Consider the following 27,966-nt stretch of genomic DNA (forward strand, 5'->3'; position numbering starts at 1 on the left):
TGTGACAGCTCGGCATCTCGATACCCTAACTGCAACGGCGAGCACTTGGCAACAGACAAAGAATGTCCAACGTTCATAAAAAATTGAAGGTTCTGAAAAAAAAAGAGCCAAAGATAAAGCATGGGCAGAGAAGACAATCGCAGCACGCGTTTACCTGCTGTAGAGAGCAAAACTGATGTACCTACACTTTCGATGTATAGCACTAAAAACGTACGTCAGAGGGAAGAGCCGAAGTGGAACTTCTCCCTCTCGGGAACAACGTGGCCGGCGCTTCCACGGAAAACATCCGATGAGGTCTCTGAAATGATCGCTTCTCGCAATGCGCCAGAACCAGCTTCTACTAAAGCCCTGCCTACAGTGGAAAAGATTTCAAACAAAACGGACTCTGTCGAAGACGATGCCCAGCTCATCAACCTACTCAAGATGCCGATCAATCTCATTAGATCACTGATTGCTGGTCAGCAGGCACTAGCAGCACTAGCCAAAGAACAGCTTTTGGAGGCGCTCATCCCAGCTCTGAGTGACCTTTACTAAAACAGTATGAACAGTCGAAAGCTCCGCCCCTTCGTGCTGCAGTGGAATGTCCGATTATTACGGCCGCAGCATGGTGACCTGGAGTGAAGGCTCCTCGCAATGACCAACCCACCATATGTTAGAGCGCTTCAAAATAGCAACGTGATGAAAGATGAACTAAGACTTCCTGGTTTCGTCAGCGTTGACAGTAATGCACAACACACAGTGCCGGCATGTAGGTCTTTCTGTTGCACGGACACCTCGTATTCGCGAAATCTATCAAAAGCTTCTTTATGTGCGTGCTGGCCTACATTTCTCAGTTATTGAAACAAGTGATATTGAAACAAGTGAGTTATTGAAACAGCCCGTGACAATATTCGTGATAATTTCGAATGTACGGCTGCTGCTATAAGTCTTAGGGACATAACTACGACTTTGGCAAGCATATACTTTCAACCCACACGCTTTTCTGACATCACATTACTAGAGTGTTAAATCTCTCGGTGTGGCTCATAATTTCTTATGTATGGGGTCTTCAATGCTGACCATTCACGCTGGTGTTCCTGTCCCCAAGACAGCCGTGGGGTGGAGATTATTGAACTGATTATCAAACATGATCTACAAAAACTCAATGATGGTTCACCCACATTTGTCGTCAGACGCAAGGAAAATTCTGGCATAAAGCTTGCGATATCAGCCAGAGATGTGTGCCTTGCCTGGTCATGTCAAGCTGATCCTTGGGGTTGAGATCACCTATTAATTTCGTTGGCTCCGGAACACACTCTTAGCCGTGAAACATCTGCCTACAGAGTGACTAACTAGGAAAGTTCCATCAGCTTCTTTCCGAAGCGCCATCACACGACAACATGTTCAAACTGGTGAGTGAGTGCTTACAACAAGCTACAGTGCGACCAGTGAGAAAATAAATAAGACAAACTATGATAAGACAAGCCGCTTTTAAGGCTAGGCGCGTGTCGACGCCACGCATACAGGAAGGCCCAGCGCTTTAAAAGGAGATGGAATTGGACGGCGTATAACCACTTAGATGGAGTCATATCAGGCGACACTCAAAACAACTCCGTCGAAAAAGCTGGGCTGCAATATATGTAGTTCGCTGCATACGGGAAGCGGCTTTTGAAGTATATGGCGGATACTGAAAGCTCTTTGTACCTCATATATCAGCAGGAATCCAATTTCACCGTTGTGCACAACGACCAGCAGACCTCCGAGAATCCTCGCAGAAGAGCTCGCAGAGCTTTTGGTTCTTCGTATGTCAAGGGACAAGACGGACATCTGCCTATATTTCCTAAGTTCCGCAATGTTCTAATATGGCCCTGCCTGTCGGGTGGATGAATCAGATTTCACTCTCGAAGAGCTGCGCCACGCGCTGTACATATCGTATCGCTCCACAGCCCCAGGTGAAGATGGTATTACATGCCAAGCCTTACGAAACCTCGATGAAGCCTCCCATCAGTACATTTTGGATGAATATGACAAAGTGTGGAAAACTTGTGTGATCCCTGTTTAATGAAAACCATCTATCGTAAAACCCATTTGAAAACCCTGGCGCCCCGCAAAGCCCTTGAAGTCATACAGCCCCATTTCACTAACTTCTAATGTAATGAAGTTGATGGAACGAATGGTACTGTTTTGCCTTGATGCCAGGCTACAGGAGCAAAATTTTTTCTCTGATGGTATGAGTGGCTTTCGTCGACATCGTTTTATTATCGATAGCATCGCAGATCTCGTACCATCGCTTGAGCCTGCTCGAGAAAACAGGCACTATGCATATATGCTATTTCTAGACGTACAACAAGCTTTTGATTCAGTGCCACATGAGGCGATTGTTTTTGCCCTTATGGCTGTGAGAATTTCGGGCCAGCTGCTCAATTCGGTGCGTAACTTTCTGAAGGAGCGCAAAATGAAAGTACTTCTTGAAGTTACAACTAGCGGATCGCACAGTCTTAGGTGCTGTGTCCCTCAAGGCAGTGTTTTATCACCACTTCTGTTCAACAGCGTGCTGGCTGGGCTGCCTAGCTGATTGCCTCAGAAGTAAGAGTTCCCAATAGGTGTAGAAATTTATGCTGACAACATCGCACTGTAGAGCAGCTGTCCTTCCCATCAGCGCCCGCGTCTTCGCGGAATCTTACTAAGAGCGCTTAATACGACTACAGAATACCTAGGAGTTGGTCTACTGATTTCCCCTGCTCAATCAGCCGCCACTGCTCATCAATTAAGGCAACCTGCTCGAAAGATCATGAGCACTGTACAGGGGAGACACCAATACAATAACACCGCTACCTTGGGGTAATTATCGATGACCACCTGTCTTGGCACCCTGCCATTATCTATCCGAGGCAGAAATCATAGTTGCTCCTATAATACGTGGCCGCATTGACTGCTAGGGGCGCTGTGACCAGACAACAACAATACCGGTGTATCAATCAGCTGCACTCTCTGGCCTGATGTATGCCTTGCTTATTTTGAATGTGCCGCCAAGTTTGATGTCTCAACTGGAACAGTACCATCGTGTTGTCTTCCGAAAAATACTTATGTCGCAATGCGCAATTTGCTCCTCTACTCACCGAAGCGCACTAGTTACCCCTGAGGCTGCTGGCTGACGAGAAAGCGCAGCACCATATCGAGCGCATGTACAGAGCTCCAGATTGTAATGCACTTATTATTCGCCTCTTTCAGCGTCGAAGCTCTCGCATCGAGAAAATGGCAGTATTGTTCATTAGAATTATGTCCAGTTTGGCAGATCATACTTCTTTCATTACTCCAAAAGAGCCCAACAAATGCATCTTCCACATTTATCATTTCATTCCCGGAATACTAAAAAAGACAGACCAGTGTGTTTTGGCACTATTTCAATTAGTCAGGTCACATCTGTTTGAAAATTTTGATGGTCATCTTCAAGTTTTTACCGATGCATCTTTATACAATGACGGCCAAGGTGGCTCTCAAGCTTTCTTTGGCCCTTTTTCTAACGTCCGACGGGTGTTTCGTATACCACATTCCTCCTGTTCATCGACTGCAGAACTAGCTGCAATTAATGTTACGCTGAAACGCATACTACAAGAATTATAAAAATCAAAGGTTGTCATACTTACGGATTGTCGTGCTGCTTTTAGCAGATTGTTGAGAAAAGACTCCACTGGCCCAATTACATGCAGATTTTGTAAATCTGTCACAAAACTAATTACTCGTCGGGTGTCCCTTATTTGCCTGTGGATACCTTCGCATAATGGTATTCCTGACAATCAAGAGGCCGATCGCCTCGCTTCAACTTGAGCGCACAACGAGGGCGACTGTCAATAAATTTCCTGCCACTTTGAAAACAATAGTTCGTTGATTCCCCGACATTTTCTAAAGCAGCATCCCGATCAGCGTGTCGCCACCGGGTTGTTTCCACCTGGCATTCGTGGTCAAGCACTGAGTCGTTGTGATAGAGCCCTGTTATACAGCCTAAGTGTTGGTTCTGTGTCAGTGTGCGAACGATTATATTGTAATGAACAAATACAACGTTAGATGCTAAAAGAACTATATACTTATAATGAACGTGTGCCCGTCAACTAAATACACAAAGGTTGTCTTGAGCTCGCTAGTGAAAAACCTATTCAACGTCTTCTTTGCGCGTCTCGCCGCGTGCCGCTCCTTCAAAAAACCGCCAGCCTTCCTTTTCCAGCGCGTGGTGTGGTGACACGTGCAGTTAGCGTTGCATGGCGCGTTTGACTTGTCAGTTGGTGTGGCAGAATTCATAAGAGCAGGAAGCGGCGCAAGATTTTGGTAGGCGCTTAACAACATGCGGCATTAGTCCCCCTCCCAAAACGCATTGTCCCGATGCGTACGCTGACGTCGAACAGTTTTGTGAAGGAGTATTGATCTGATGCTTGAGCACATTTAGCAGTAGTCTCGTTCAGTGCCTTTCGTAGTACGGTTTCATTTGTACTACATGTACGACCTCTGGGCGATTCCTGCGTTGCGTTCAGCACACTTGACCTTCAGGAATTACTTCATAGATTAGCGTGACTAACCGGCGAAGTACTTTGTAAGGGCCGTAATAGTGCCGCATCAGTTTTTCAGATAGGCCAGGTGCACGTACAGGCGTCCACACCCACACTTTGCCTCCGGGGTCGTACTGTACGTCTCTCCGCTTCAGACTAGCGACTTGCGTCGGAGCCTTGTAAAATGATACGATGTCTTGCCAATTGCCATGCCTCTTCTGCCTTTTCTATGTAGTCGCTGATGTCCGGGCCACTATCATTCGAATCGTTGACAGGTAACATCGCGCCTGAGGTCGTTGTGACGGTCCGATCATAAACAAGTTGAAATGGGGTTAAGTGTGTCATTTCTTGTACTGAGGTATTGTACGCAAATGTTGCATAAAGCAAAATACTGTCCCATGTCTGGTTCTCAACGTCCACATACACCGAGATCATGTCAGCGAGAGTTCTGTGGAGTCTTTCGGCTAATCCGTTTGTTTGCGGATGGCCTGCTGTAGCCCTTCTATGGTTGGTGTAGGTGAGCTTCATAACAGACTGCATCAAACGGACAGTAAATGCTGTTCCTTTGTCTGTAATGACAACCTGCGCTGCGCCATGTCGTAGCACAATCTAAGTGACGAAAAACTGGGCCATTTCATTCGCTGTTTCTTTTGCTAGAGGCGATGTCTCCGTATATTGAGTCATGTAGTCTGTTACTACAACAATTCAGCGCTTTCCCGATGAGGAGAGAGGAAATCGACCAAATCCATTCCCACTTGCTGAATGGCCCTTTCGGTGGCTCTATCGGTTGAAACAGATCCACTGGCGTCGATGGTGGTATTTTGCGTCTTTGGCAATCCCGGCATTATTTGACATAATGGTGTACCGAATCCCTTAATTTCGGCCAACAATGCTTCCGGCGGATTCTGGCCAAAGCGCTAATACTACCCATATGGCAAGCCGATGGGTCGTCATGATACGCTTCTAAGATTTCTGCACGCAGTTATGATGGCGCAATGAGCAGAAAAGTCTCACCGCTGTTTCCGAAGTTGCGCTTGTATAGGACGTCGTTCCGGAGGACATAGGATGTCAATCCACGGACAAAAACTCGTGGTACCTTAAATTGATGACCATCCAAGTATTGGATAAGCGGGCGTAGTTTCGGGTCCATTCGCGGAAGACGAGCCACCTCCGACACATTCAGAACTCCAGGAAATGGGATGTCTTGTTCTTGGTGTTCTTGGTCAGATGATGGAGGCTTCACAGGTGCGCGAGACAGGCAATCGGCGTCATTGTGCTTAAGACCAGACTTCTAGACCACAGTGATGAGATGTTCTTGCAGACGCAGGCTCCATATAGCAAGTCTTCCTGAAGGGTCCTTGATATTTGCCAGCTAACACAATGAGTGAGGATCACTGATTGCTCGAAACGGTCTCCCGTAGAGGTATGGGCGAAACTTGCTGATGGCCAATATAACTGCGAGACACTTTCTCAGTCGCTGAGTAATTGGACTCTGCATTCGATAGAGTGTGGCTCTTGTAAGAGAGGACCCTTTTTTCTCCATTCTGCCACTAAACGAGGATGGCACCGAGACCAACGTTACTCGCGTCGGTATGTATGTCTGTATCAGCCTGTTCATCAAAATGGGCATGTATTGGAGGAGACTGTAAACGGCATCGCAACTCTAACAAAGCTGCATCTTGTTATTCCCGCCATGAGAATGGTACAATTTCTTTCGTTAGCCGTGTCAGAGGCTCAGCGACCTTAGTAAAGTTTCCAACAAAGCGTCTGTAGTAGGCACATAGTCCCAGGAATCGTCTGATGGCCTCTTTGTCTTGCGATTTCGGAAAATTTTCAACTGCTGCAATCTTTTCCGGGTCCGGGCGGACGCCTCCCGCAATAACTATGTGCCCGAGGAACCAAAGCTGACGAAATCCAAAGCGACAATTTCCTGGTTTCATGGTCAGAGCTGCCCCGCGAATGGCATCCAGTACCGTTCTCAGTCGGTGGATGTGCTCCTTGAAGGTAGAGGAAAAAACCACTGCATCATCGAGGTAGACGAGACACGATTGCTACTTGAGTATGGAGAGCACAGTGAAAATCATCCTCTGGAAGGTAGCGGGAGCAGAGCACAAAGCGAAAGGGAGCACTTTGAACTCGTATAGTCCGTCTGGGGTCACAAACGCCGCCTTCTCGCGATCTCTATGGTCCAGCTCGATCTGCCAATATCCACTTTTTAAGTCCAATTATGAAAAGAAGTGAGCATTGCATAACTTATCCATGGCGTCATCGATCCGCGGAAGTGGGTAAACATCACACTTTGTGACTTGGTAAAGCATTCTGTAGTCAACGCAAAATCGCAGAGTGTTGTCCTTTTTGACTAGCACTACTGCTGTTGCCCACGGACTGTTGGATGGCTGGATTGTCATCGTTTAGCATTTCTTGCACTTGCTTCTTCATGGCTTCCCTTTCTTTTGGCGCTACTCAATATAAGCGCTGATGAACATTCTCACGTGCTCTTCGATCACGATGCGGTGCTTTGCGACAGGAGTACGTCCTATTTTCGAGGAGGTGGAGAAGCACTCGGCGAATCCTAGCAAAAATTCTGATAGGGGTCTGAATCAGTCTGATACAGTTTCCTATAAGTTGTACCAGTCTTGTACCAGACTGATACAAAGTCTTAACAGTTCTTATAGACATCCATATCAGTCTGATACATTTTCTTACCAGTGCTACCAGTCTCATATTAGACTGATACGCAGTCTTACCAGTGCTACCAGCTTTTGAATAAGTTTGATTGGTCATTTATATGGCATGTATTAGTCTATATGTTTTTAGTCTTTTGTTCACTTATTGGATCTTCATGAGATGCATTACTGTCATTTTAACAGTAGTTATTTTTTTAACACACTGCCCACATATATGTGATTGGTCACTTCTGCATGTATATTAGTGTGTCAGTGTTTTCTATTGAACACTTGACGACCATTGTGTGAAATATTAAGATGACTGAAAGAGTGTAACTGGCAGCTTTTGAATGCGTAGAATAAAATGTACAATGTTTCATGGTGGTGCATAATTGACAAACCGAGCTTTAAATATGCAAAGCAGCTTTCAGCCTAGATGAACAGTTTATTCTGTGTACAAATGGGATTGCAGGTGCCAGACAGACACACAGTTAATGCTGAAAATGATAGATGACATCTAGAAGTTTCAAGATACTAGTATCCAAAGCTTATCAGTTGACAGTATAAACATAACTTGAAACAATACAAACAAACTTCACATCACAGAGCTATAATAACATAATTTCTAAATTTTAAGTTATAAGGCCATTAAACATTCCAAGAGAGATAACTTAATAATCAGTCCACTACTGTGAAATGAGCATGCTGATATAATAATTTTTCGAAACGGCGTGGATTCGAAAGCCTCGGGTGGTGCTGCAGTTTCTTCTTTTCACAACACAAGCCAACCCCAGCTGTCTCTCCCACACAGTGCTTTGCCTTTAATGACGAGTCACTACATTAGTGTCATAATCCATACTGGATGAGATACTTTAAAGAAACAATGAAATGCTTCTTTGAATAATCAATAATTGACGTCATCATCAAAACTTAATGCCTCGAAAATCCACTGCCAGAAATATTTCAAAGCAAGTTGAGGGGTTTATTGCGCACTTAAACCGCTTTCCTTTTTTTCTCGTCGATCCGAACAAGCTGAGCCGAAATCTACAGGGAGGAATGGCAGTGAAGAAGTGCGATATGTCAGCACACATTATGAGCTAGAGTATGCTTGAAGAAATACAGTAGCTTTTTCGTGTTGCCATTCCCATGTGCGAGTGTGACTATGCAATGTTAGAAGATTTTGAACAGCAGTGGCAGCATGTGGCAGCAGACTGTGGCAAGAAGCATATTCGATTAAAACGCTCTCTTGATTTATTTTGGCTATAGGCCAATAGCATGCTTTCAGTTGTTTTACACCACATACAGGCATCCGAAAATTCGAAAATAGCACAGTCATCTATACGAAAAAAGTCACTTGCAGCTGCAAGATTTGGCTGATATGTTGATAGCAGCATCTGTTATTTACAGGTATGTCTTTTCACAAAGCCCAAGCGGTGGCACAGACCTGCTATATTACTTGCCTGTAATCCTCACGAGATTGATAAATCAAAAACCATGTACTAATTAAGGCTAAAGCATTTGACTGCAAAACACACACACACACACATACCACAAACACACACACAAGAAACTGCCTACCATGAGAAAAGTTCAGTAGTGAAGAGAACAACAATAGAAAGGATCAAGCCAACATTTAGTTGTCCTACCTTGCTAAACTCATATTAGACTGATTATATATGTCACAAATTTTAAACAAGTTTGGTACATCAGCAACATAGCAAACACATCCAACTTTCATGTGCAAACACACTGGCCACATCCTTCGGCAGAAGCACAACTTTTTTTCTCTGTTTCTGAGCAAATACCAATGTGAGATGTGTTCTTGAATAGTTTTGATGTAAGCCTCACACACATGAGCACACACACGCACAGCCTGGCAGTTTATTGACATGCACCAGTGTAAAATACATGCCATTGTTGCATTTAAAATGTGTTGCTCATGCCAACATTGTTGCGAGCCGCATCTGCAGTCCGGTCGGAATCCCTGACCGAGTTTTCCTCGAAGCCGTAGGTGTCGTCGGGATCAGGATTTTCATTGCTGTCACCATGCGCATCACTCAGACTTCGCCTGTCGAAGGCCGCTACTACAGAACATCAATTACCAGCTAAAGACTGAGGAATGCTCTTGCTGAGTGTAGCTGGTTGGCCGACTGCGCCTCCACCGCTCCTTGTCCGAGGTACTACATATTGCGATCCAGGCTCCTAATAGCGTTTTTTTTTTCTTTGATCGAGGCTAGGGTTGAGTTGAATCCACCTCTCGTCGAGCTTGACACAAACTTCAAATAGCGCGCTTGATGGTGTCCACGCAAAGTGAAGCTGCGGGACTGATAAGTGAACGGGTAAAGATCGATTACATCGACCAAGGCTTCACATTCACAACCTGCTTGCTGTGCCTTGAATGTTAAGCACGTGGCACGGATTTTGCCAAAAACTATAACATGTGCCGCGAGATCACGGCGCGAGGTAGTGACCCTACAAAACACTTCGCGTGTATTGTGTGTGTACTGTGGTCGCCACGGATATGGTCATCGCCATGGTGGTCGCTGACTGCCATTTTGGCTAGATGATTGTAGCCATAATGATGTGATAGAGGAATGGATGAATGCATTGTAACGGCTGCACCCTTTAAATTGGCCGGCGGCTGGCACCACCTAGCCTAACCAACGCAAATATGGCGACACAGCGCATGACCTCTGATCACGGTGGAAGAATAATAATAATCTGTAATTTAATATAATAATCTATTATATAATATAATAAAATAATAATAATCTTCCACCGTACCTCTGATATTGCCGTTGTGCGTCTGTCATTGCGCGTTTGCCATCTCAGAGGCTATGCACAGTGTCACCATTTCACAGTATCGATGATATGTGGGGTTTAACGGCCCAAAACCACTATATGATTATGAGAGACGCCGTAGTGGAGGGCTCCGGGAATTTAGACCACCTGGGGTTCTTTAACGTGCACCCAAATCTGAGCACACGGGCCTACAACATTTCCGCCTTCATCGGAAATGCAGCCGCCGCAGCCGGGATTCGAACCCGCGCCCTGCGGGTCAGCTGCCGAGTACCTTAGCCACTAGACCACCGCGGCGGGGCACCATTTTACAGTAATTGCGTTCATTGTTTACATATTATTTGCTGTGAGCTCTAAAAAAAACTACCCTATAAAGTAGTAAAAACATGAAGTAAATGTTTTTTTTGCAAATAAACATTTTTCTTTTCAGAAACTAAATTGCGTTGTGTTGAGGAAGAAGTCGTGGACTCGTTGTTGCATAAACTACTCAGGAGATCCACAGAACACCTACCAGTTTGGAGATCCCCAAATGTCACTGCCATCGTCATCAATAGCAAGTTCGTGGCGGCCTTGGTGCATGTGTAGCGCATGTGAACATTGTTGCGTCTCTTAATTGCGCAGTATCGCGCCTGTATACTCGCAATTCTCCAAGATGTTTGGTTTCGCGGTGATAACTAAAAATTAATAGTCCTGGCAAGTGCATGTAAGTATATCAATCCGAAGGATACGGGCAATTTTGATCTTCACAGGTGGTACCGGGTGTTCTGGAAGGATAACACACACTGCGGCCACTATCACGCTCAAGTGATTAAGCTTTACGGTAAGTCCGCGCCTCTTGTATTCCCAATACGAAAACAAAGAGGAGGAAGCAGTCATTCTGAAGTTAATCACTGGTCATATTTTCTTAGGCACCGAGGATGATGCAAGGAATGCAACAGAAAAACGACCATCCATTCCGCAGACCCGATTGCGACTCCTCGGATAGCTGCAGTTCAAATGAAGTGGACAATGAGTCGTTTAAAAAGTAAGTTGCAAGTGGTCACACTGCAGCTGATATGCTACTTGCAGCGTAATTATTATCGACAGCCAAGTTTGGCTATCGTTGACATTGCGGTTGATGTGCTACTGCGGCGTAATTATAATCGACAGCCAATTTTGCTCTGCACGTGGTGCCGTGTCACACATGAAGCACCAATGCTCTGATATACTCCCCGCCCCCTAAGCGAATATATCAGAGCATGGCTGCTCCACTATTGCGCGGGCGCTGGAACGTCGTATTAAAGGTGGAAGTAAAATTGCAGTATGCGGAAGAGCTATTTTATTTTATTCTATCGTGGTATGAGCGCAGCTTAGTCACATTTTTTTGTACAATTGACTGGTTTAAAATTATTTTTGCTTGTGCGGATACACGCCCTGTTTGTGCTTGCGAACTAGCAGTGAAATTTGTGTGTTGGGTTGTCTGCAGTCGTAAGAAACACAACATCAAGCTGCTGTTAAGCAGAAGACAAAGCACGTCAGCAACCGTTTTAAGAAGCAGCAGAAAGGCCTGCTGTTTGCTGATGCTAAAAAAAAAGAACAGAGAAAGAGCTTCTGAAAAGCTTCTGAAAGAAGTGAATATATATGCTGAGGGCTCAAAATACAAAAGTATTAGAAAGAATAAGCCTACTGGAAAATGCCCTTTGCAGCAAAAATTTCCAAACAGGTTTATCATTTCTTCATAAGCTGTTGTAACGCACTGCTGCTAGGGTTGTATGCAGCAGCCAGTTGCCCTATTCTTATAGCGTGCAATTTTGCTGAAAAGCAGAATGCAATGTAAGCTTATGGGTGGCAGGGATGCATGCATGTTTTTCTAATCACTTGTAAATGTGCTCTTACAACTTTCAGAGTGTGGTGGATTATAAAAAGAACACCACTTCGTCAAAATTTTTTGAGCCCTCCACTACTGCATCTCCTGTAATCACCCCATGGTTTTGAGACATGACATGGCACGTATCATTACACTTTAATTGCATATTTCAACTGCATGCTATGTTTATGATATATAATATTTGACCATGCACACCTAGGATGCTACCGTGACAATTAAGAGTGCAATATACTTTATTTCTGCACACTCTACTTTTTCATTGCAGCAAAGAACCTTGTCCTTTGCGGGTGTTGCAGCCGCAAGCCTCAAAAACAGAAACGACTTGCACCTTTGCCACCACTATGTGCTGCCACGCTGGAACCACCACAGCGACCACGGACAGCCCTGAAGTAGCCCACTCAAGTGTGAGGGAGGCTGCACCGCTTATCAATTATGTGCTCACTGACAGAGATGTATCATAAAACTCTAGTATGCTTTGTCTTGAAGATATATTGCTTTGCTTTAATGAGAAAATGTGCATTGACAAACTAATGTGTGCACATCATGCTTGACTTGATTTATAGGTGCATCGGAGCAAAGGAATTGCCGTTCCCAAGAGGTTGTACAATTACCCCGTGGGCTTGAAAAGACGGACCCATTTTGTTCGTGAGGCGGCCGTTGCCATTTTTTATACAGCAGGCCTAGTCGGTAGAAGTGTTACTGGCGCAGCCTCCAATCGGTCTAAAGGGGAGGCGAAATCTCCCTTGGAGAAAGAAACATATGCTGTGTTTTCAGGTAGGTGACATTTTGCAATCTGACCAAAATTCATGGAAGTTGGTGGCTCCATTTTTGCACGTAATCAGCCGAGGTTTCACTGCCAACTTGTGTTATAATTACTTACAAAAGCTTCAAGTGTAGCTTTTGCCTACTGGAGCTGGGTACTTTTATGCAAGAATCCACAAACTAATTTTAAACAATATTAGAGAGGCAGACTGGTAGCACTCCTACTTATTTCCTTGTCATATTGACTCCTCTATTTATAGTGCACATAATTGTCGCTTAATGAGTGCCTGTAACTTGCTTTATTTTTGATCATGCAGATTTCTTCAACCATTTTCTGAAGCACACCGTTCTGATTGGAGAGGTTGAGCAAATGAAGAAGCTCCTCAATAAAGCTTTGGCAAACAAAATAATGACTTTATGAAATCAAAAGATTAACCCAGGAATGGCACATCAAATAAAATATTTTGTTTGATTTCTGTGTTCAAATTTGTGTCCTGCTTGCTCTGATGTAGCGGTGCACCTGCCAGTTGGCTAAGCACCGATTCGCTTGTGGGCCTATCAGAGTAGAATGCTACACTTATAGGCTGGTACACCAGTACTGGTACACTGATAGACTGATACGCTCATAGACTGATACATTCATAGACTGATACATTCATAGACTAATACACTCATAGACTGATACACTTATAGACTGATACACCTATAGACTGATACACCTATAGACTGATACACCTATAGACTGATACAACTGTCAATAACCTGATAGCCTACCAGTTTTTCTATCAGAATTTTTGCTAGGGAACTCTCTGATGAGGTCAGCAATCTTGTTTCTGAGATGACGAGAGCTCTCTGTCAATATCTACTGATTGGAGTACATTATCTACTGTCTCTGAAGCTACTACTACCACTGGGGGAACCGACCGGCCGGCCAGCGAGTGCGTTTCATCTTAATTTTTCCAAGAAATAGTCCTAATAATTGACCAAATTTGGTGTTAAACGATTCGTAAAGAGTTCGCGCTCACGGATACACCGTGTTCGGACAGTCACTATCCATAATTTTCTCACAAAATGTCAATTTAGTCACATAAAAAAAGACGATCCATTCTCTGGAAATTTCGAAATCCAAAGATTTTTTTTTAAGTTTTATAAACTCATCGATCTCCAGCTTCGGCACTTCTATAATGAAATTTGGAGAGGGTTAAGAATATATAAATTTTATTTTCGTAGGTTCAGTAGAACTAAAGTTATAAGAGTTTTTCAGATCCCATGTATTCGGCCCATAGGAACCACGTGGTGCGTAAGTAAATCAAATCCGACCCAATCATTAAAACTAACGAACATCCATTAAAATACAACTCTTTATTGCGTTCTATATCATAGAATTATCATAATAAGGAAAAAGTCATTGAGTATTTCGCAATATTTACGCTGCAACGAGGACTTGAAAAACAAAACAACAGAAAAGCCGTCATTAACGGCAACCATCACTGACTACAATTCGAACACGGCAAAATTTTCGCAATAAAAAGCAGCTTCGCACCTTAAAAACCGGCCTTGATTCTTCCTCGGACATTCTGAGCCTTGAGAGTGAGTGCTGAACCTGAAGTCCGCGAAGAAGATGATGATGATGATGATGAATCCACAGGCATGGCTCGTACCCACTCAGGGGGATTGGCCAAGAATCGATGACTTAATTAAGTAAGTTTTTTTTTTAAATATCGAAACCACCCACCAGAAAAAAGAATGAAAAAAGTAAAGACACCCTAGTCAGAATGAATGGAGTGCAATAGTTGCTTGTCACTCGTGCAGATAAGACAACTATTCATTACCTTGAATAAGAATCAGGATAGTTAAACAATGCTCTTGTGTTCGCTGGAATTATTTTTTTTGCATGCTTAATAATCACGCAATTAAAAGCTTAATTCTTTTACTTTCATTCAGGTACTTGCAAACTGCGTAGAAAACATTCTCGTGGCTGAAGCCCAGATCGTAAGCACCGAAGGAAAGTATGTTTTCTATAGTGAAAATCTACCCCAGGCTAGCGAATGGGAGGGCTAAGAATGTTTTCCTAAGCAATTTGTATCGGCGACATGATAAAAAATAGTGCTCTATTGTTTCCAATTCTGAACAAAAGTTGCATAGTGGTGATATCGCCAGACCAGCCCTATGTGAATAGAAATTTAACGGGGGGACACGACATCGAAATCTGGTTAGTATGGTTTCCAACTGTTTTGTAGGACACCAATGACTTTTCCATGGAAATGTTAAGTGAGTAAATTCTGGTGTTGACAATATTGCTTCCATAGCGTCTGCACTGAACGCAAGCTTTCTGTATCTTGTCGCCGTTATAGTGGCCACTTCGGGAAGGACTGATAGTACTGGCCCTTACAATGCTGCTCGTGCTAGAGAGTCGGCGATTTCGTTTACTTCTAAGCCGCAATGACCGGGTACCCATACTAATTTCAGTAGCTGCAGCTGAGGAGGAACTAGCATAAGGAGCGTCTTTAAGGCCATCGATTTTGTTGACGCCGTAATCGACGTACATACTGACAGGGAATCCGTTATTATGATCGCATTAGCGGCATTCAAAGGTACCTTTCGCAGCGCTAGAACTATTGCCAACAGCTCAGCTTCAAAAACTGGGGTGAAATCCGGTAATCTTAATGAAAAAGACCAGTCAAGCGAATGTGAGTATATACCTACACCTGTCTTTTCATCCAATACTGAAGCATCTGTGGCTATAATGTTATTCGTTTCCGCGTGTGCAAGATAATCGTGCAGTCGGCTATTTAAGACCCTATAGGATTGTAATTTGGGCTTAGAGGGAAAAATCTCATCGAATTCAATCTTAAGAATTTGATTTGTATCCTGCGCAGCAATCACATCTCGAATTTTTACATTTAACCTATCTAGTTTTTTCTGGACAAAAGCAATTTGAGGCGTTCGAAAGCGTGGCCAATGGGCAAGAAAAAAGCTGTCTGGGTCATTTATAAAATCATACTCAGATCGTCTTGGCGCATAGCTATAAAATTTCAGAAACGTCTGAACCGTTAGGATACGAAAACGGCAAGGCAATGTAGGTAATCGTGCTTCCTGATACAAAACATTGTTTCTTACAAACCTCGGAAGTCCTAGACACAATCTCAAGGCTTCTCGTTCCAGCATAACCAGAGGCTTTATTTTATAGGCAGGGCCACCTGAGAACAATACGCACCCGAATTCTAGGATTGGTCGCATATACATTTTATAGATCATAACCATTGTGCTTCTGCGTAGACCATATCGGCGGCTGCTCAGTCTACGAAGAATTCCTAAGGCGCGTTGTGCTTTAGATGCCATGCTTTCTATGTGAGGAATTCAGTTTAGGTTGGCATTATAAGTTACTCCCAAATATTTAAGAGATTCCACCTGTGGAATGGGCTCTTGTTTATAACATATTGAAATAGAGATGGGATCGGATAACGGGAATATCAATACTGCACTCTTATTTACATTTAAGGTCATGCAGACTGCATCTAGCCATCTCTCCAGCATATTGACATATCTCTGTAGCGTTTGATATAAAGAATATATGTCACTATGTGCCGTGAAAAATGCAATATCGTCAGCATATACAAACACCTTCACGTCCTGGCAATGCGGTATAGTGCTCATTAAGATGTTAAATAGAACTGGCGATAATACAGCGCCTTGGGGGACACCACGTGTTTGTTTGCACTTTGAGGATGCGCAACCATCCTTAAAGCAATAGAACTCCCTTCCTCTCAAAAATTCCCTCACCCACGCCAATATATAATTTGGGAGATTGTGGCTCTCTAATATGTCTAAAAATACTGAATGTTCTACACTATTGTATGCCTTAGCTATATCCAATGTCACTAGTGCCGCATGTTGTCTTTTTTGCGAGCAAGCTGAATGCGGCTTTCTAAATCTGCGTGTGCACACCAGATTGAACAATCTGTTCTGAAGCCAATTTGATTTGGATTTAATATCGAATTTTCCTCCATCCATATTATAACTCTTTTATTGAGCACTCTTTCGATGAGCTTCACCATATTAGATGTAAGAGAAATGGGTCGAATGTTTTCTATGACGTATCCGAATCCTCGTCTTTTTTGTATCGGCACTATTTTAGCTAATTTCCACTCATACGCAATCCAGGCATATTTTAACGAATAATTTACAGTGTTTAGTAGGTCACATGGTGATAATTTGAATAATATTTTTATCATAGCAGTTGTGATTCCGTCCGGACCAGGAGCTGACGAGGGCAAACCTTGTATCACTTGTGCTAACTCTTCCTCTGTAACTTCAGTAACTTCAATTGTTGACGCTGGTTTTTGTGGATCGTAAGGCTTAGTTGATGTAAATCTACACTCCAGGCCTTTAGCCATGGTTTCTAAGGATTTCTTTGTTTCTTCCAAGGACATAATCTCAAACCCTATATTATTATGAGATGGCATCATTTTACGTGATCTCATGAACCTGAACAGCGCCTTTTTGTTACAAGCTTTTGAAAGGTGATCATAATGTTTTCTATCATATTGTTCCTTAGCTAAAGAGACCGTGCGTTTGAAAATTGCAGCGTGATACTTGTAATCAGACCAGTTTTGAGGGCACTGGTTATACAGAAGTTTTTTCCAAGCTGCCTTTCTTCGTCGGAAATCCCGGGCACAGTCCGAGTTCCACCACGGACTGTGGGTTGTGCTCTTTGCAGATTCCACAACGAATTCTGCATTTTTATATGTTCTTTTGATCAGTGCACTTAGTCTCATGGCTTTTGTATCTTCTTGCTCTTCAGAATGAGTTGCCAAAGCAGATTCTAAATCTTTCCTAAATTTGGTGTAATTAATAAACACTCGAGTCTGAGAGCCTGACATTATAACTTGGCAAGCAATCTCGAATAATATTGGCAAATGATCACTGTTAGTTGCACAATCACACGCACTCCACGACAAACTAGTGAGTGATGAACTCACAAAGCTTAAATCTAAGGCTGAACGAGACCTATCACTAATGTAAGTGGGTGTTCTTGGATTAAGGCAACACAAGTTATTATCCGCTGTCCACTCCCACAATCTCTTACCGCATTGATCAGTTCGGAAACCCCAGCACGTATGATGAGAATTGAAATCGCCGATTAGAATTTTATTTTGATAACTAGAAGTCACTGCAGCGTCTAAACGTCGAGTATCTATTACACCTCTAGGAAAGTATGCATTCACCACCAAAAAAGGCATGCAGCTTTGTAAGGTTAATTCTAAGGCGAGAATTTCACTGTCAGGTGACATGAGCTTATACGCAATTTTTGCTTTGAGACTTATTCTATTATTAATAAAAAATGCCAAACCTCCACCTTTCGATGGACGGTCTAGACGGAAAGATCTGAATCTATTTAATTGAAAAGACTGATGCATTGAAAGCCAAGTTTCTTGCAGTGCAATAATATCTGGAGAAAATTTCGATGCCAAATATATTAGATCAGTTGCTGCAGAGTGAATTGATCGGCAATTCCAATGAAGAATTTTAAGTGACCCTATTTTTGCTCTAAAATAGCCTCAGCGATGGCCTTGTTTAGAATATTTTTTTAAAGAAAATCAGCTTTAGACAGGGTGTTCTTCTGGTACTTTTTGGTTTTTGAATCGACATGTGCGATGCCTTTTTTGTATAAAGGGGATCTCGAGCGCTTTAGCGATCGGGGATCCATCTCCATTTCGTCTGAGTCCTTCACTTTCTTGGTAAGCTCGCATTGAAATACGCTACCTTCCTCTACTGAATCTGCAGCTACCATAGGTTGCTGTGGCGTATCGGAGCCATACTTCTTTGAAATTTTAGGGGAGTCACGAATGTGAAGGGCTTCAGTAGCCTGATGTGGCGCAGCAGAGTCATACTCCTTTGCAAACTCCGAGGAGTCACTAATGTTACGTGGTGCACTGTGGTTGTTTTCCGCTGTACCCAACATTTGAGCCATCTGGTTCGATAGAATCTGGGCCAAGGACTCACAAATATTCCCAGCGATGCGCTCCATTGCCTTCTCCACTGCCTTCTCAATCGCTTCCGCAATAGGGACAGAGAGAGCTTCCATTGTTGGCATATTACGAGCTGTAACACCGGCGTAGCCTTGTGTTCGTGCTTGTATTTCAAGTGCTGCTTCCTTCAGTGAACACCGTCTTCGTTCTACTATCCCTAGAATTTGCAGTTCACGTACCTTTGCCGAACAACTAGAGCTATCGGCCGCATGAGCTTCGCTACATAGGCAACACTTTTCTTTATCACTCAGACAGTCGCTAGAGTTGTGACCTTCCCCGCATACCTTACACCTGACCGCTGACCTACAACCTTTCATTGTGTGACCATAACGCCAGCACTTTATGCATTGGAGCGGACGAGGAGAGAGCGGCTCTACTCTGTAAATTAAAGGCCAAGCCTTAGTTTCTGATGGTCGGACTGATCCCGCAAATGTCACAATTACAGACTCAGTTGGTATTTTGTTGTTATCAACCACCCGTCCACACCGATAGACTGAAATAGCACCTGCTGGCGAAAACAGCACTAGTACTTCGGAGGGTGGCATGTTGGCATCGACGCCACGCACTAAACCTCGGGTACATGCTAAATGAGAAAGTATGAACGCGCTCACCGGCTGGGATGCAAACGTTTAGCACTTTAGGAGATCTAGGACACAGGACTGGTCTGGCGAAAAGCACAGTATGCCTCCTCTGCCGAACTGGCGGACCTCCGTTATGGACTGGTATTGGGCCGCCACTGACCGTAATTCCGCCTGAATGATCTTCGCGTTTTTCATCCGAATGATGCCGTCATTGTTCGGGACTAGAGCCACTGGAACCGATGATATTCCGTTGCTCAAAAAAAGATCAACTGGCACCTTCTTTTGATCCATAGAAGCAGACCAAAGAAAAGTCCCTGGCCCTGGCGGAGATAAGGGCATCTTGTCTTGTCTGAACTGCACAAAAAACACTGATCAAACAACTATTGCAGTATACGAAACGATGGTAGATCAATTAACCAACAACAGCTACTTAATTCATGGCCACACCCCGAGAGCAAGCTTCAACGGCTAGAGCCTTGGCGAACAGGCGAAGCGACGGCCGTACTCCGAACGGGATGCCTCGGTGGAGAACAGGCGTGTAGTCCTTACTACTGGTTCTTTGCTTTTCCGGGAAGAAAAACCTTTTATCACTGAAAACAAACTGTATTAGCCACGTCTTTTTTTTTTACTATGGAGGCTGCCATCTTGAGTGGGGATTTCTAGTGCCCCCTGGAGGTTAGAGAATCTTTCAAACAGGCAAACCGCATCAATAAAAAAACAAACTGCTATTTAATCGCACAGAAGAAAGTTTTAAAGCTGCGAGGCACATTTATTAGGAAGTAAGCCGCGGCAAATAAAATAACAACCCCTTTCTCAGCTATTCCTCGCTTGGGAGCCGCCATCTTGTGTGGGCTACAGCACCCCGAGAACAGCGCATCATATCTCGGCTTCCCCACCTTTCAGGAATATGGGAAAAATGTACAACGATCCGTAAAAGTTGATAGACAGTCTCAGAAATACTCAGAGCGTCTAATTCAAATGAGAAAAAAAAGAAAAAGTGGTTTTTAATGGCCGCGTCTGCTGCCACCGGGTGGCACGAACCTTTTCGAGGCAAAAGCGTTCGGTTCACCCTATAGCCGCTTAAACCGGCTTGACTTGGCTAAAAACGTATGAATAGACGGCGACAGAATCGCCGTGTTGGACATTTTTTTTGGGAACGTTTAGGTGGTGGGAACGAAAGGTCTAAGGTTCCTCACTAGCTTGTGAGGATCTTTACCGTGCGGTGGTTATTTATCCGTGGTCTTTGCTTGGCCGGGAGCCTTATGCATTCGCGGGAACCGCCTCTGCGGATGGATACGTGGTCTCGTTCTGTAATACTGTCTACAAGCAATGTGGTAACGACTTGCCCGATCATGAACACCTTGTGTTATGCTATTTGTGGATGTATGCCGTACGTGTATGTCTGGTAAGTGCGTGTGTAGCGTAAGCATTGATGTGTCGCTTCGGTGAAGTGTATTCTTGAGCCAAAACTTTCATTGAAGCTTCTTCTTGCGTAACTGCGTGAGACAGATACGAAATGCACAAGTTGGAAGCGATGGAATATTACCAGGCGTTCACACGACGTTATTTTCCAAGGGGCTTAAATATGTTGGCGCCGATTACGATAATCGGTTTTCTAAGCTATGTCTTTTCTTGTGGGTGTATACAAAGAAAAAGAAGAAATAAAGGTGAAGATATGCTGGGAGCACTATAAATATTCGCTCAAAATTGCCACCTTAAGCGTCTTCTTAAAATTAAACAGTGCCGCAAGGCAGTCGTGCCTTGCGGTGAAGTGCACGCTGTGTATTGCGGTAAAGCATACATATTGCGTGCGCTCGTGTTTAAATTGGAAATGTAGCACTGACATTGGGCCTCGTGTGTGCACCTAAATTGTACACGCGCTATCCTCTGCCTTATCAGTGACGATGCGGCAGTCAGTATCGTCATCATCTTCAGCTTGTGTAACAAGCACAGAACAATTTACCTAGTAAAATATATTTTGTGGCAGGCAATTCGCAAGGCATTCAGATGTTCATTGCAGGATTAATACAAGATTGTTAAATGGCACCTTCAAATAAACGAAACATGCATATGAGAGGCTTCAGTCGTACTTCAAAATTTGTGCCAAGCCTCAAATTAAAAATGATTGCAAAGGAAATATATGCTAAGGCTGGGTGTAGGTTACCATTCACAATTCAATTACCATTCATATTTTAGAAACTTAGAAAATTTGTAGCTCATGTTTTCCTATCGAGTAAGCACAAAAATAACTGTTGAAGAATGGTCTACAATTACTCACACAGTTTGCAAGAAATAGATCTTTGAAACGTATGTCGTGCCAGAACTAAGTGCAAGGTGGTTAGAGAAAACTGGTTATGACCCGACATAATAGCGCATGTTCGAACGTTTTACATGGGCTGCTTGTTGGCAAAATGGGGTGGGAATTAGGTAAGCGCCTGCAGGGATCTGCACCAAGAGACGAAACCTGCTACATCTTTTTCATAAATTTCATTATTTGTGTCAAGCATGCGTGGACTCTTCGTTGTTGTGTTCTCTCAGGGAGCAAGTATATGGCATACGCTTGAAATCCATACGTTACCCCTGTGATTGGAAGATGTTATCACAGTGGACATGAACGTGCAATGTAGTTGAAAACGTTGCTGGGCACCAACTTTCTTAACAATCTGAACCCACTTATACTACAAAAGTTACCACGTGACTTCAGCCAAATAGTTTACAACTGTTGTGGTTACTGTCAGATAAAAGTAATAATGAGCTAGTTGTGCTTTGACAACAGTCTTGCTTTACTGTTTTAAAATACAGTAATTTAGTACCTGCATATAGAACTGACCACTTAGTTATCTTTTTTATTTGTGGTCCTATTTGTTACAGTTTACTTTCAAAATATTTCATACAAGGTGGTTAAGTTTTAAGTCCATACAGTGGGCAAATTTTATCAGCAGTACCGCATGCTGTACAATCACTTTTACTTCTCCTAGAAAGCATGGTGTTCCACTATTCCGGCATGTCTCGGCTGGGCTTCTCGACGACTGTACATGTCAAACAGTTTGCCAAGTGTAACTACTTACTCCCCCATAACTCTAAATTTTGTCGTGCCATAATAAATAATTGGCAGTAAGGACCAGTTACAAAACCCTTTTTTTATGAAGTGCTCATTGATCAGGGACCTAACAATTCTGTATATAAACGATGACAGCAACCACTTCTCCACAGATTGAACGATTAGGTTGTACTAATAAAAGCATTAATATAATCAGACTCTTTTTTTGGAAAGTAAATACAATGCATAAATAGTCTTACCAGTCCGTGATTCAATATTGTAGCTAAACTATCGTTGAAAGCCAGAGTCATTTACAAATGCCATGTGAATTCCGGGAAAGCGCTAGGTAGCTTTATATAAATTGGGGATGTCTGCAAAAAAGCAAAAAGCTTACGTTTATGTTGAGCAGAAGTCCAAGTGAACATGCATGCATATGTTCATGAACTAGTTCCCTGTAACATGTGGTGCAACAGCTCTAGCTTAAAAGCTTCAGGCAGCTTTTATGCTGCTCCAAAAAGATTTTAGTTCCACCACAAGCTCCGGATATGCCTTTCATGAGTCACGTCACTGTGCCTGTTGAGTCCTTAAAAAAACAGGTTTGAAGGGGATGCTTAAATTTTTTTTGAAGGGGTGAGTAGCAGAGAGCATTAATTTATTAAAGTCTTCAATTTTATTATGTTAGCTCTGAGGCTTGCAGGTATGTTAAATGAGCATGGTCATATGAGTAAAACCTCATAGGTCAATAATTTTTGGGTTGACAGCAAGGTATGAAGAGACAGGATTATGAAAATTGCAGAAGTAGAAGTAATGAAGTTGTCGAGAAGACTTTGTTAACAGTACATTTACAGGCTTCACGCACTATTTGCTTTCCAGCAGGGTGAATTTACTTTTGCTGATGCTTCCGATGGTATCATTGCACTTCATAAGCACTGGTTTTATGCACTGCACGTGACGATCTTGTTTTTTCAAGGTTCATGTACTGATTAAAAAGTATAGGATCAAGAAACTTACATGCTGTCTTAAGGCATAATCAGGCTCACCATAGAGGTAATTGGTGACATTTTAGTCAGTTGTATGTGGGAGGTCTGTGTACATAACATCATAGTAATCTTGCAATGCTGTAGCTTTATTTGTGTAATGAGTGAAGTTTCTTTTCCTGTTAAAAATTTCTGCCAAGCAAACAAGTTCCAACAGTAGGATTTGCCCTTGGGTAAAGCAGGTGGTAAGAGTGAGCTTATTCAGAAGCCCTTCAAGAGTACCCACTGAAGGAATTAGTACCTATAGGGCAAAAATTCCAGTGCACCAAGAAGGGCAAGGGAGGACGGTGCAGGTTAACATTTCAGGAAGGCATCTTCTGGACATCATCCTTCTCTAGCCACAAGCTTGTATGGCCAATGTTTAGCAGACTCCTACTAACATAAACTAGGTATAAATGTTGCTTCTCTATTGCAAGATGACACACCATATACCTTTTGAGAGTCTCCTCATCACATGCTCTTACATTAGCCTAAAAATATTTTTTTTGTACGGTGCCCTTTTTTGTCCTAAACAGTTGTCTGAAGCAACAATATGCACATTGTGACTGTCTAGCTGGTGACCACAAAGATGGCTCCCGCCATCACGATGTATACTCCACTCAAAATGTAAGACACTGCAAAATCATAGTCCGGTGTGCGTGCATACGACCTTGAACATGCAAGCAGTGACCACTTCTCTTGTGTTCTCTGCACCGGCACATGCTTGTTGCACACCTGTTCAAGATTGTGACAGTAAAATTAGTTCTGGCAATGCTGTCTCAGAGGTAAGACTGTGTACGCCCTTAGGAACACCATGGTGGAGCGAGCAGAGATTCATATCAAATGTAGTAATAAACTGGCAACACCATGTTGATATAAGCACACTTGCATTAATTTATTACATTTTTATTGAGGCAGACATCACACAGCTAAGCCTAGTTGTGATCTCTTTTCATTATTCTCTACATAGTTTTCCCGTTGGTCACAGCACAGGAAGAAAAATTTCTCTGCGGGAGCACCATATTTTAAGCTTGCATGACTCCAATGAAGCACTGTGCGAACAGATATATTGGAAATGTCAATACTTCGGGTTTTATAAATGGTGAACTGGTTGTCACATTCAGCCGGTGATCCTGCAGGAGCTTTAGCATATACTCTAAGGTCATTTTGCATCAACAATGCCACATACAATAGTTTAACAATGGTTGTTATTGGGCAAGATAATGCATAGCTTCAGGGAGGTAATTAAGCTAAGGGGGAAAATTATAGATGCCTAAGCACCACTGGAAAAATGAAAAAGCACAGAAAAAGAGCATCGGTCGCAGCTGAACTACAGAAAATATTTACACTGCACCACACATTTGCATCGTCTAGAATTTTCCCTAATAATGTTATACCAACCTGCCTAGCAGCAAGTACGTCTAAGGTAATAAAGTGCAGAATGACACTTGCATAAGACAGGGAACAGGACGCGAGTTAACTGCCATCTATCTTTGTTTGTGCAGGGTGTCTACCAACCTGGGAAAGTCGGGAAATTGGGGCCTTGCTGGAAAACTGTAGGAACTTTGGTAAAACCTGGCGAATTCATGGAAAACTGGCGGCAGTCTGTGCCACCATCACAAAAATAAGCATTACCCTTGATCAATACTCAAAAAGTCACTCCTTCGACTGCAACTACAGTGAACAGCTAGAAGAGGCCTAAAAAAAGGCAATGCATAACTGTTTCTTCTTAGTGTACAAACAAAGGGATACACCGACCAAAATAACACAAAGTTTACTGATGTTTGGGCACCTGATATTGTTCTGAATGACAGCCATAAGAAAGGTACATCGTATTTAAGTATGACTAGGTGCGTGATGTAAGCACCAAAAGTATATGGTCAGCTTTCCATAAATCTTATTGAGTATATGTGCAGCTGTGTGAATGTGCAGGGATTCCAGGTGCTGGCATGATGCAAGCTTGTTTTCTTCGACCAGAACACGGTTGCTTGACCAGTCAATTTGAAAGCCTGTATATTCCGCATGTTCAGCGAGGGCATCCAAGGCCACCCATGATTTGGCGACTTCATTTTGAACTGTTGTGTTGTTTAACTCTTTCATTGAAATCACAGGTCTCATAGACTGACATGTGCTCACACTCGTGGCAAACTACAGTGTAAAGAAGACTACAGAAAGTTCGCTTGGCAGCTTATTCTTCCCATTGACTAAAGCATTCCTTAGCTTCCATGTTGGTACATGCACTATTTTGATGTATGTTCCTTCTACATATCACATATCATATCTGACTTTCCAAGCACAGCATTTCTCACATCGGTAAATTTGTGCATATTTGTCGTGGCCACAAATTCGGCTTGGCTTGAAGGTCTTTTAGTTTGGTGCTTATGTTAGAACTGCCATCACAAGAGGTTTCTGGGCTATGTCTTGGTTTGTATAATATTATTGCTATTATTATTATTATTATTGGCGATGCCGCTGCAAACGTCCTCCGCTATGCACATATTGCAGATATTTCAAGAGTAGCACACTCTCTTCTCATTTCATTTCCTTGAGATGGTGTTATTAAATCCATGAGTATTTTTTATCATTATGTTCATAGAAGAGTACATAAATGAAGGTAGCATGAAGGTAACCAAAACACGCAACTTAGCTTCACAAAAAAAGCCTACTGGCTTTTTCAGCTTGCCTTTGTTGTACATAGCCTGGTCACTCCTCACAACGGTGTTCATGCTGTTTGAGATGCATCTGGAAGCTAAGTTGCATGTTTCGGTTGCTGACAAGGAAGGCTTCTTTTCAACTCTAGATGGCTAGATGGCTCTATGTATAATGATAAGGTCGCCAATGGTTTAGAAAAAAGCTGAATAAATCATTTTCTGAGCAACTGCAGTCAATCAGTTTATGTGGATGGACATGCATCTTCACTTTCACATGCAAAGTCTGGTGTTCCCCAGGGATCAATCATGGGACCAGTTTTGTTTCTCATTTACATCAGCGACATTGGACATGGTTTGTCATCTACTATGAAATTATTTACATACAACTACATCATTTATAGAAAAATTGACAGTACCCGAGCTAACGAGTCATTAAAGTTGGACCCTAATAAACTCGCATTTTGTGTCACCGTGGCAAATTAACACTTCCGAAACAAAGGCCATGACGTTTACAAGAGCACATAAAACAGAAATGAGTCAATATGAAATTCAAGCTCTCCCCATTAAAAAAGTATCCGTATTTAAATATCTTGGAATTCATTTATCTTCTGACCTGCCTTAGAATAAGCGCATCAATAATATAACTAGTGAGGTGTCAAAAGCACTTGGATTTATTAAAGAAACCTTTACTTGGTGAACTATACCTCTAAAATGCTAGCGTACACTACACTTGTCCGTTGAAAGATAGAATATGCATCCATCATCTGGAACCCACATCAATCATATCTCATCGATTAACTAGAATCAATACAAAATGAAGCAGCAGGATTTATCACCAAGTAGTATTCTCGCAACTGCAGCACTACAGATATTACACACTCACTTTCATTACCCCTTCTTGAAACACGCAGACTGTCGTTGCTGTTGTTGCATTTTCATAGATTTCATCGTAGTAAATCTGCCTTCGTAAAGCATGCACAAACACACCTCATAATATCTTGAAACATATTGACAACCAATTCAAAATACAGCATTTTGGTACGCACAATTATGTATCAACACTCACATTACTTCGAAGCACACATCACTGGAACACACTGCCAGGCGACATCGCTTTATTCATTGATCATGCCGCCTTTGTGAACCAATTCAATATTTTCTTGGACATATGACTTACCTATCTGTGTGAGTTTGTAAGTGCATGTATGTGCTTATTTTTACTCTTCTTTCATTGTAAATATATTTTCTCCTTAAAGATGATAGTCTTGCTCGGGATACTCCAACGCAAAAATTTTGGTCTGTCTGTCAGCAAAAAGTCTCAAGTACGACCACATCCACAGCATCCACCAGTATTGCTCAAGTTTCTGCGTTCATACTTGTACGATTGTCAATAAAAAGCAAATATTGAGCATATTTGAGGCACAATATCAACACGTCAATATTGTGCACTGTGTTTATTTATACTAGAAAAGGTATAAATAAGTAATTCTAAGCACTGCAGCTGACAATGCGACGCTTCGCATGGAAAGGCGAGTCTCTTACGCTTTTCTAAGACGATACTGTGCTGCTACCTGTCTTGAAATCTACAAAGCATGGCCTCCAAGATTGCACGCTTGCTGCGTGCTGCGTGCTCGCTATAACAAAGGCCATCCTTTCGTTTTCTGAAATTACCGCCAGATGGCACTCATGTCTCACGCAACACCTCCAGGATCCCATTCACCAGTTTTCTCGTGCAAAACATCAAATAAATATTTCTGTCTATTCACTCTTTTCAGGCGAAATACAATAGTCTTTCGAGGACATTTTTGGTCAAATATGCCGATAGGGGGCAATTTTTTAATGGCAATTTTCTGTATATATATTTTTTCCACTATAGCTGTGTCTCTTATTGAGTTTTCATTCCTGCCACAATTTTTTTCCTTTTGCATCTTTGTCTATGGAACTGTATTTTACATTGTTTACCACTTTAATTTTATAATGGCAATGTTCTGATTTGCAAATTTATTGTATAACTAAAACCCCCTGCGTAATG

General features: G+C 42.7%; 2 protein-coding genes and 1 long non-coding RNA gene across 6 annotated transcripts in view; 2 read left to right on the forward strand and 1 right to left on the reverse strand.

The window, feature by feature from the left end:
* LOC119184061 (serine/threonine-protein kinase haspin) overlaps positions 1–19,869 on the reverse strand; it is a 168,763-nt gene extending 148,894 nt beyond the window's left edge. For all 3 annotated transcript variants that reach the window (XM_075878884.1, XM_075878882.1, XM_075878883.1), the window contains exon 1: positions 14,158–19,869. Coding sequence is in view for 2 of the 3 variants with exons in the window: in XM_075878882.1 (XP_075734997.1) it covers positions 14,158–14,190 (33 nt within the window). In the remaining variant the exon portion in view is untranslated. The remainder of the gene's footprint in view (positions 1–14,157) is intronic.
* LOC142776042 (uncharacterized) lies at positions 1,026–14,150 on the forward strand. 2 transcript variants are annotated; one of them, XM_075878886.1, is made up of 6 exons: positions 1,026–10,805; positions 10,894–11,009; positions 11,870–11,970; positions 12,118–12,256; positions 12,416–12,626; positions 12,932–14,150. In XM_075878886.1, exons 3-6 carry the CDS (start codon positions 11,963–11,965, stop codon positions 13,033–13,035), a joined length of 462 nt encoding a protein of 153 aa, XP_075735001.1. In that variant the 5' UTR covers positions 1,026–10,805; positions 10,894–11,009; positions 11,870–11,962; the 3' UTR covers positions 13,036–14,150. The 2 variants fall into 2 exon arrangements, with proteins under 2 accessions (XP_075735001.1, XP_075735000.1); XM_075878885.1 differs by lacking the exon at positions 11,870–11,970 and having other exon boundaries at positions 1,028–10,805.
* Positions 19,870–20,391: 522 nt separating the features above from the next.
* Positions 20,392–27,373, forward strand: LOC142776045 (uncharacterized). The gene is made up of 3 exons (XR_012887258.1): positions 20,392–20,632; positions 24,789–24,991; positions 27,191–27,373. It is a non-coding gene; the product is annotated as an uncharacterized LOC142776045 (long non-coding RNA).
* The last annotated feature ends 593 nt before the right edge of the window (positions 27,374–27,966 follow it).

This window comes from Rhipicephalus microplus, chromosome X (assembly GCF_043290135.1).
Source record: "Rhipicephalus microplus isolate Deutch F79 chromosome X, USDA_Rmic, whole genome shotgun sequence".
NCBI classification, from domain to species: domain Eukaryota; kingdom Metazoa; phylum Arthropoda; class Arachnida; order Ixodida; family Ixodidae; genus Rhipicephalus; species Rhipicephalus microplus.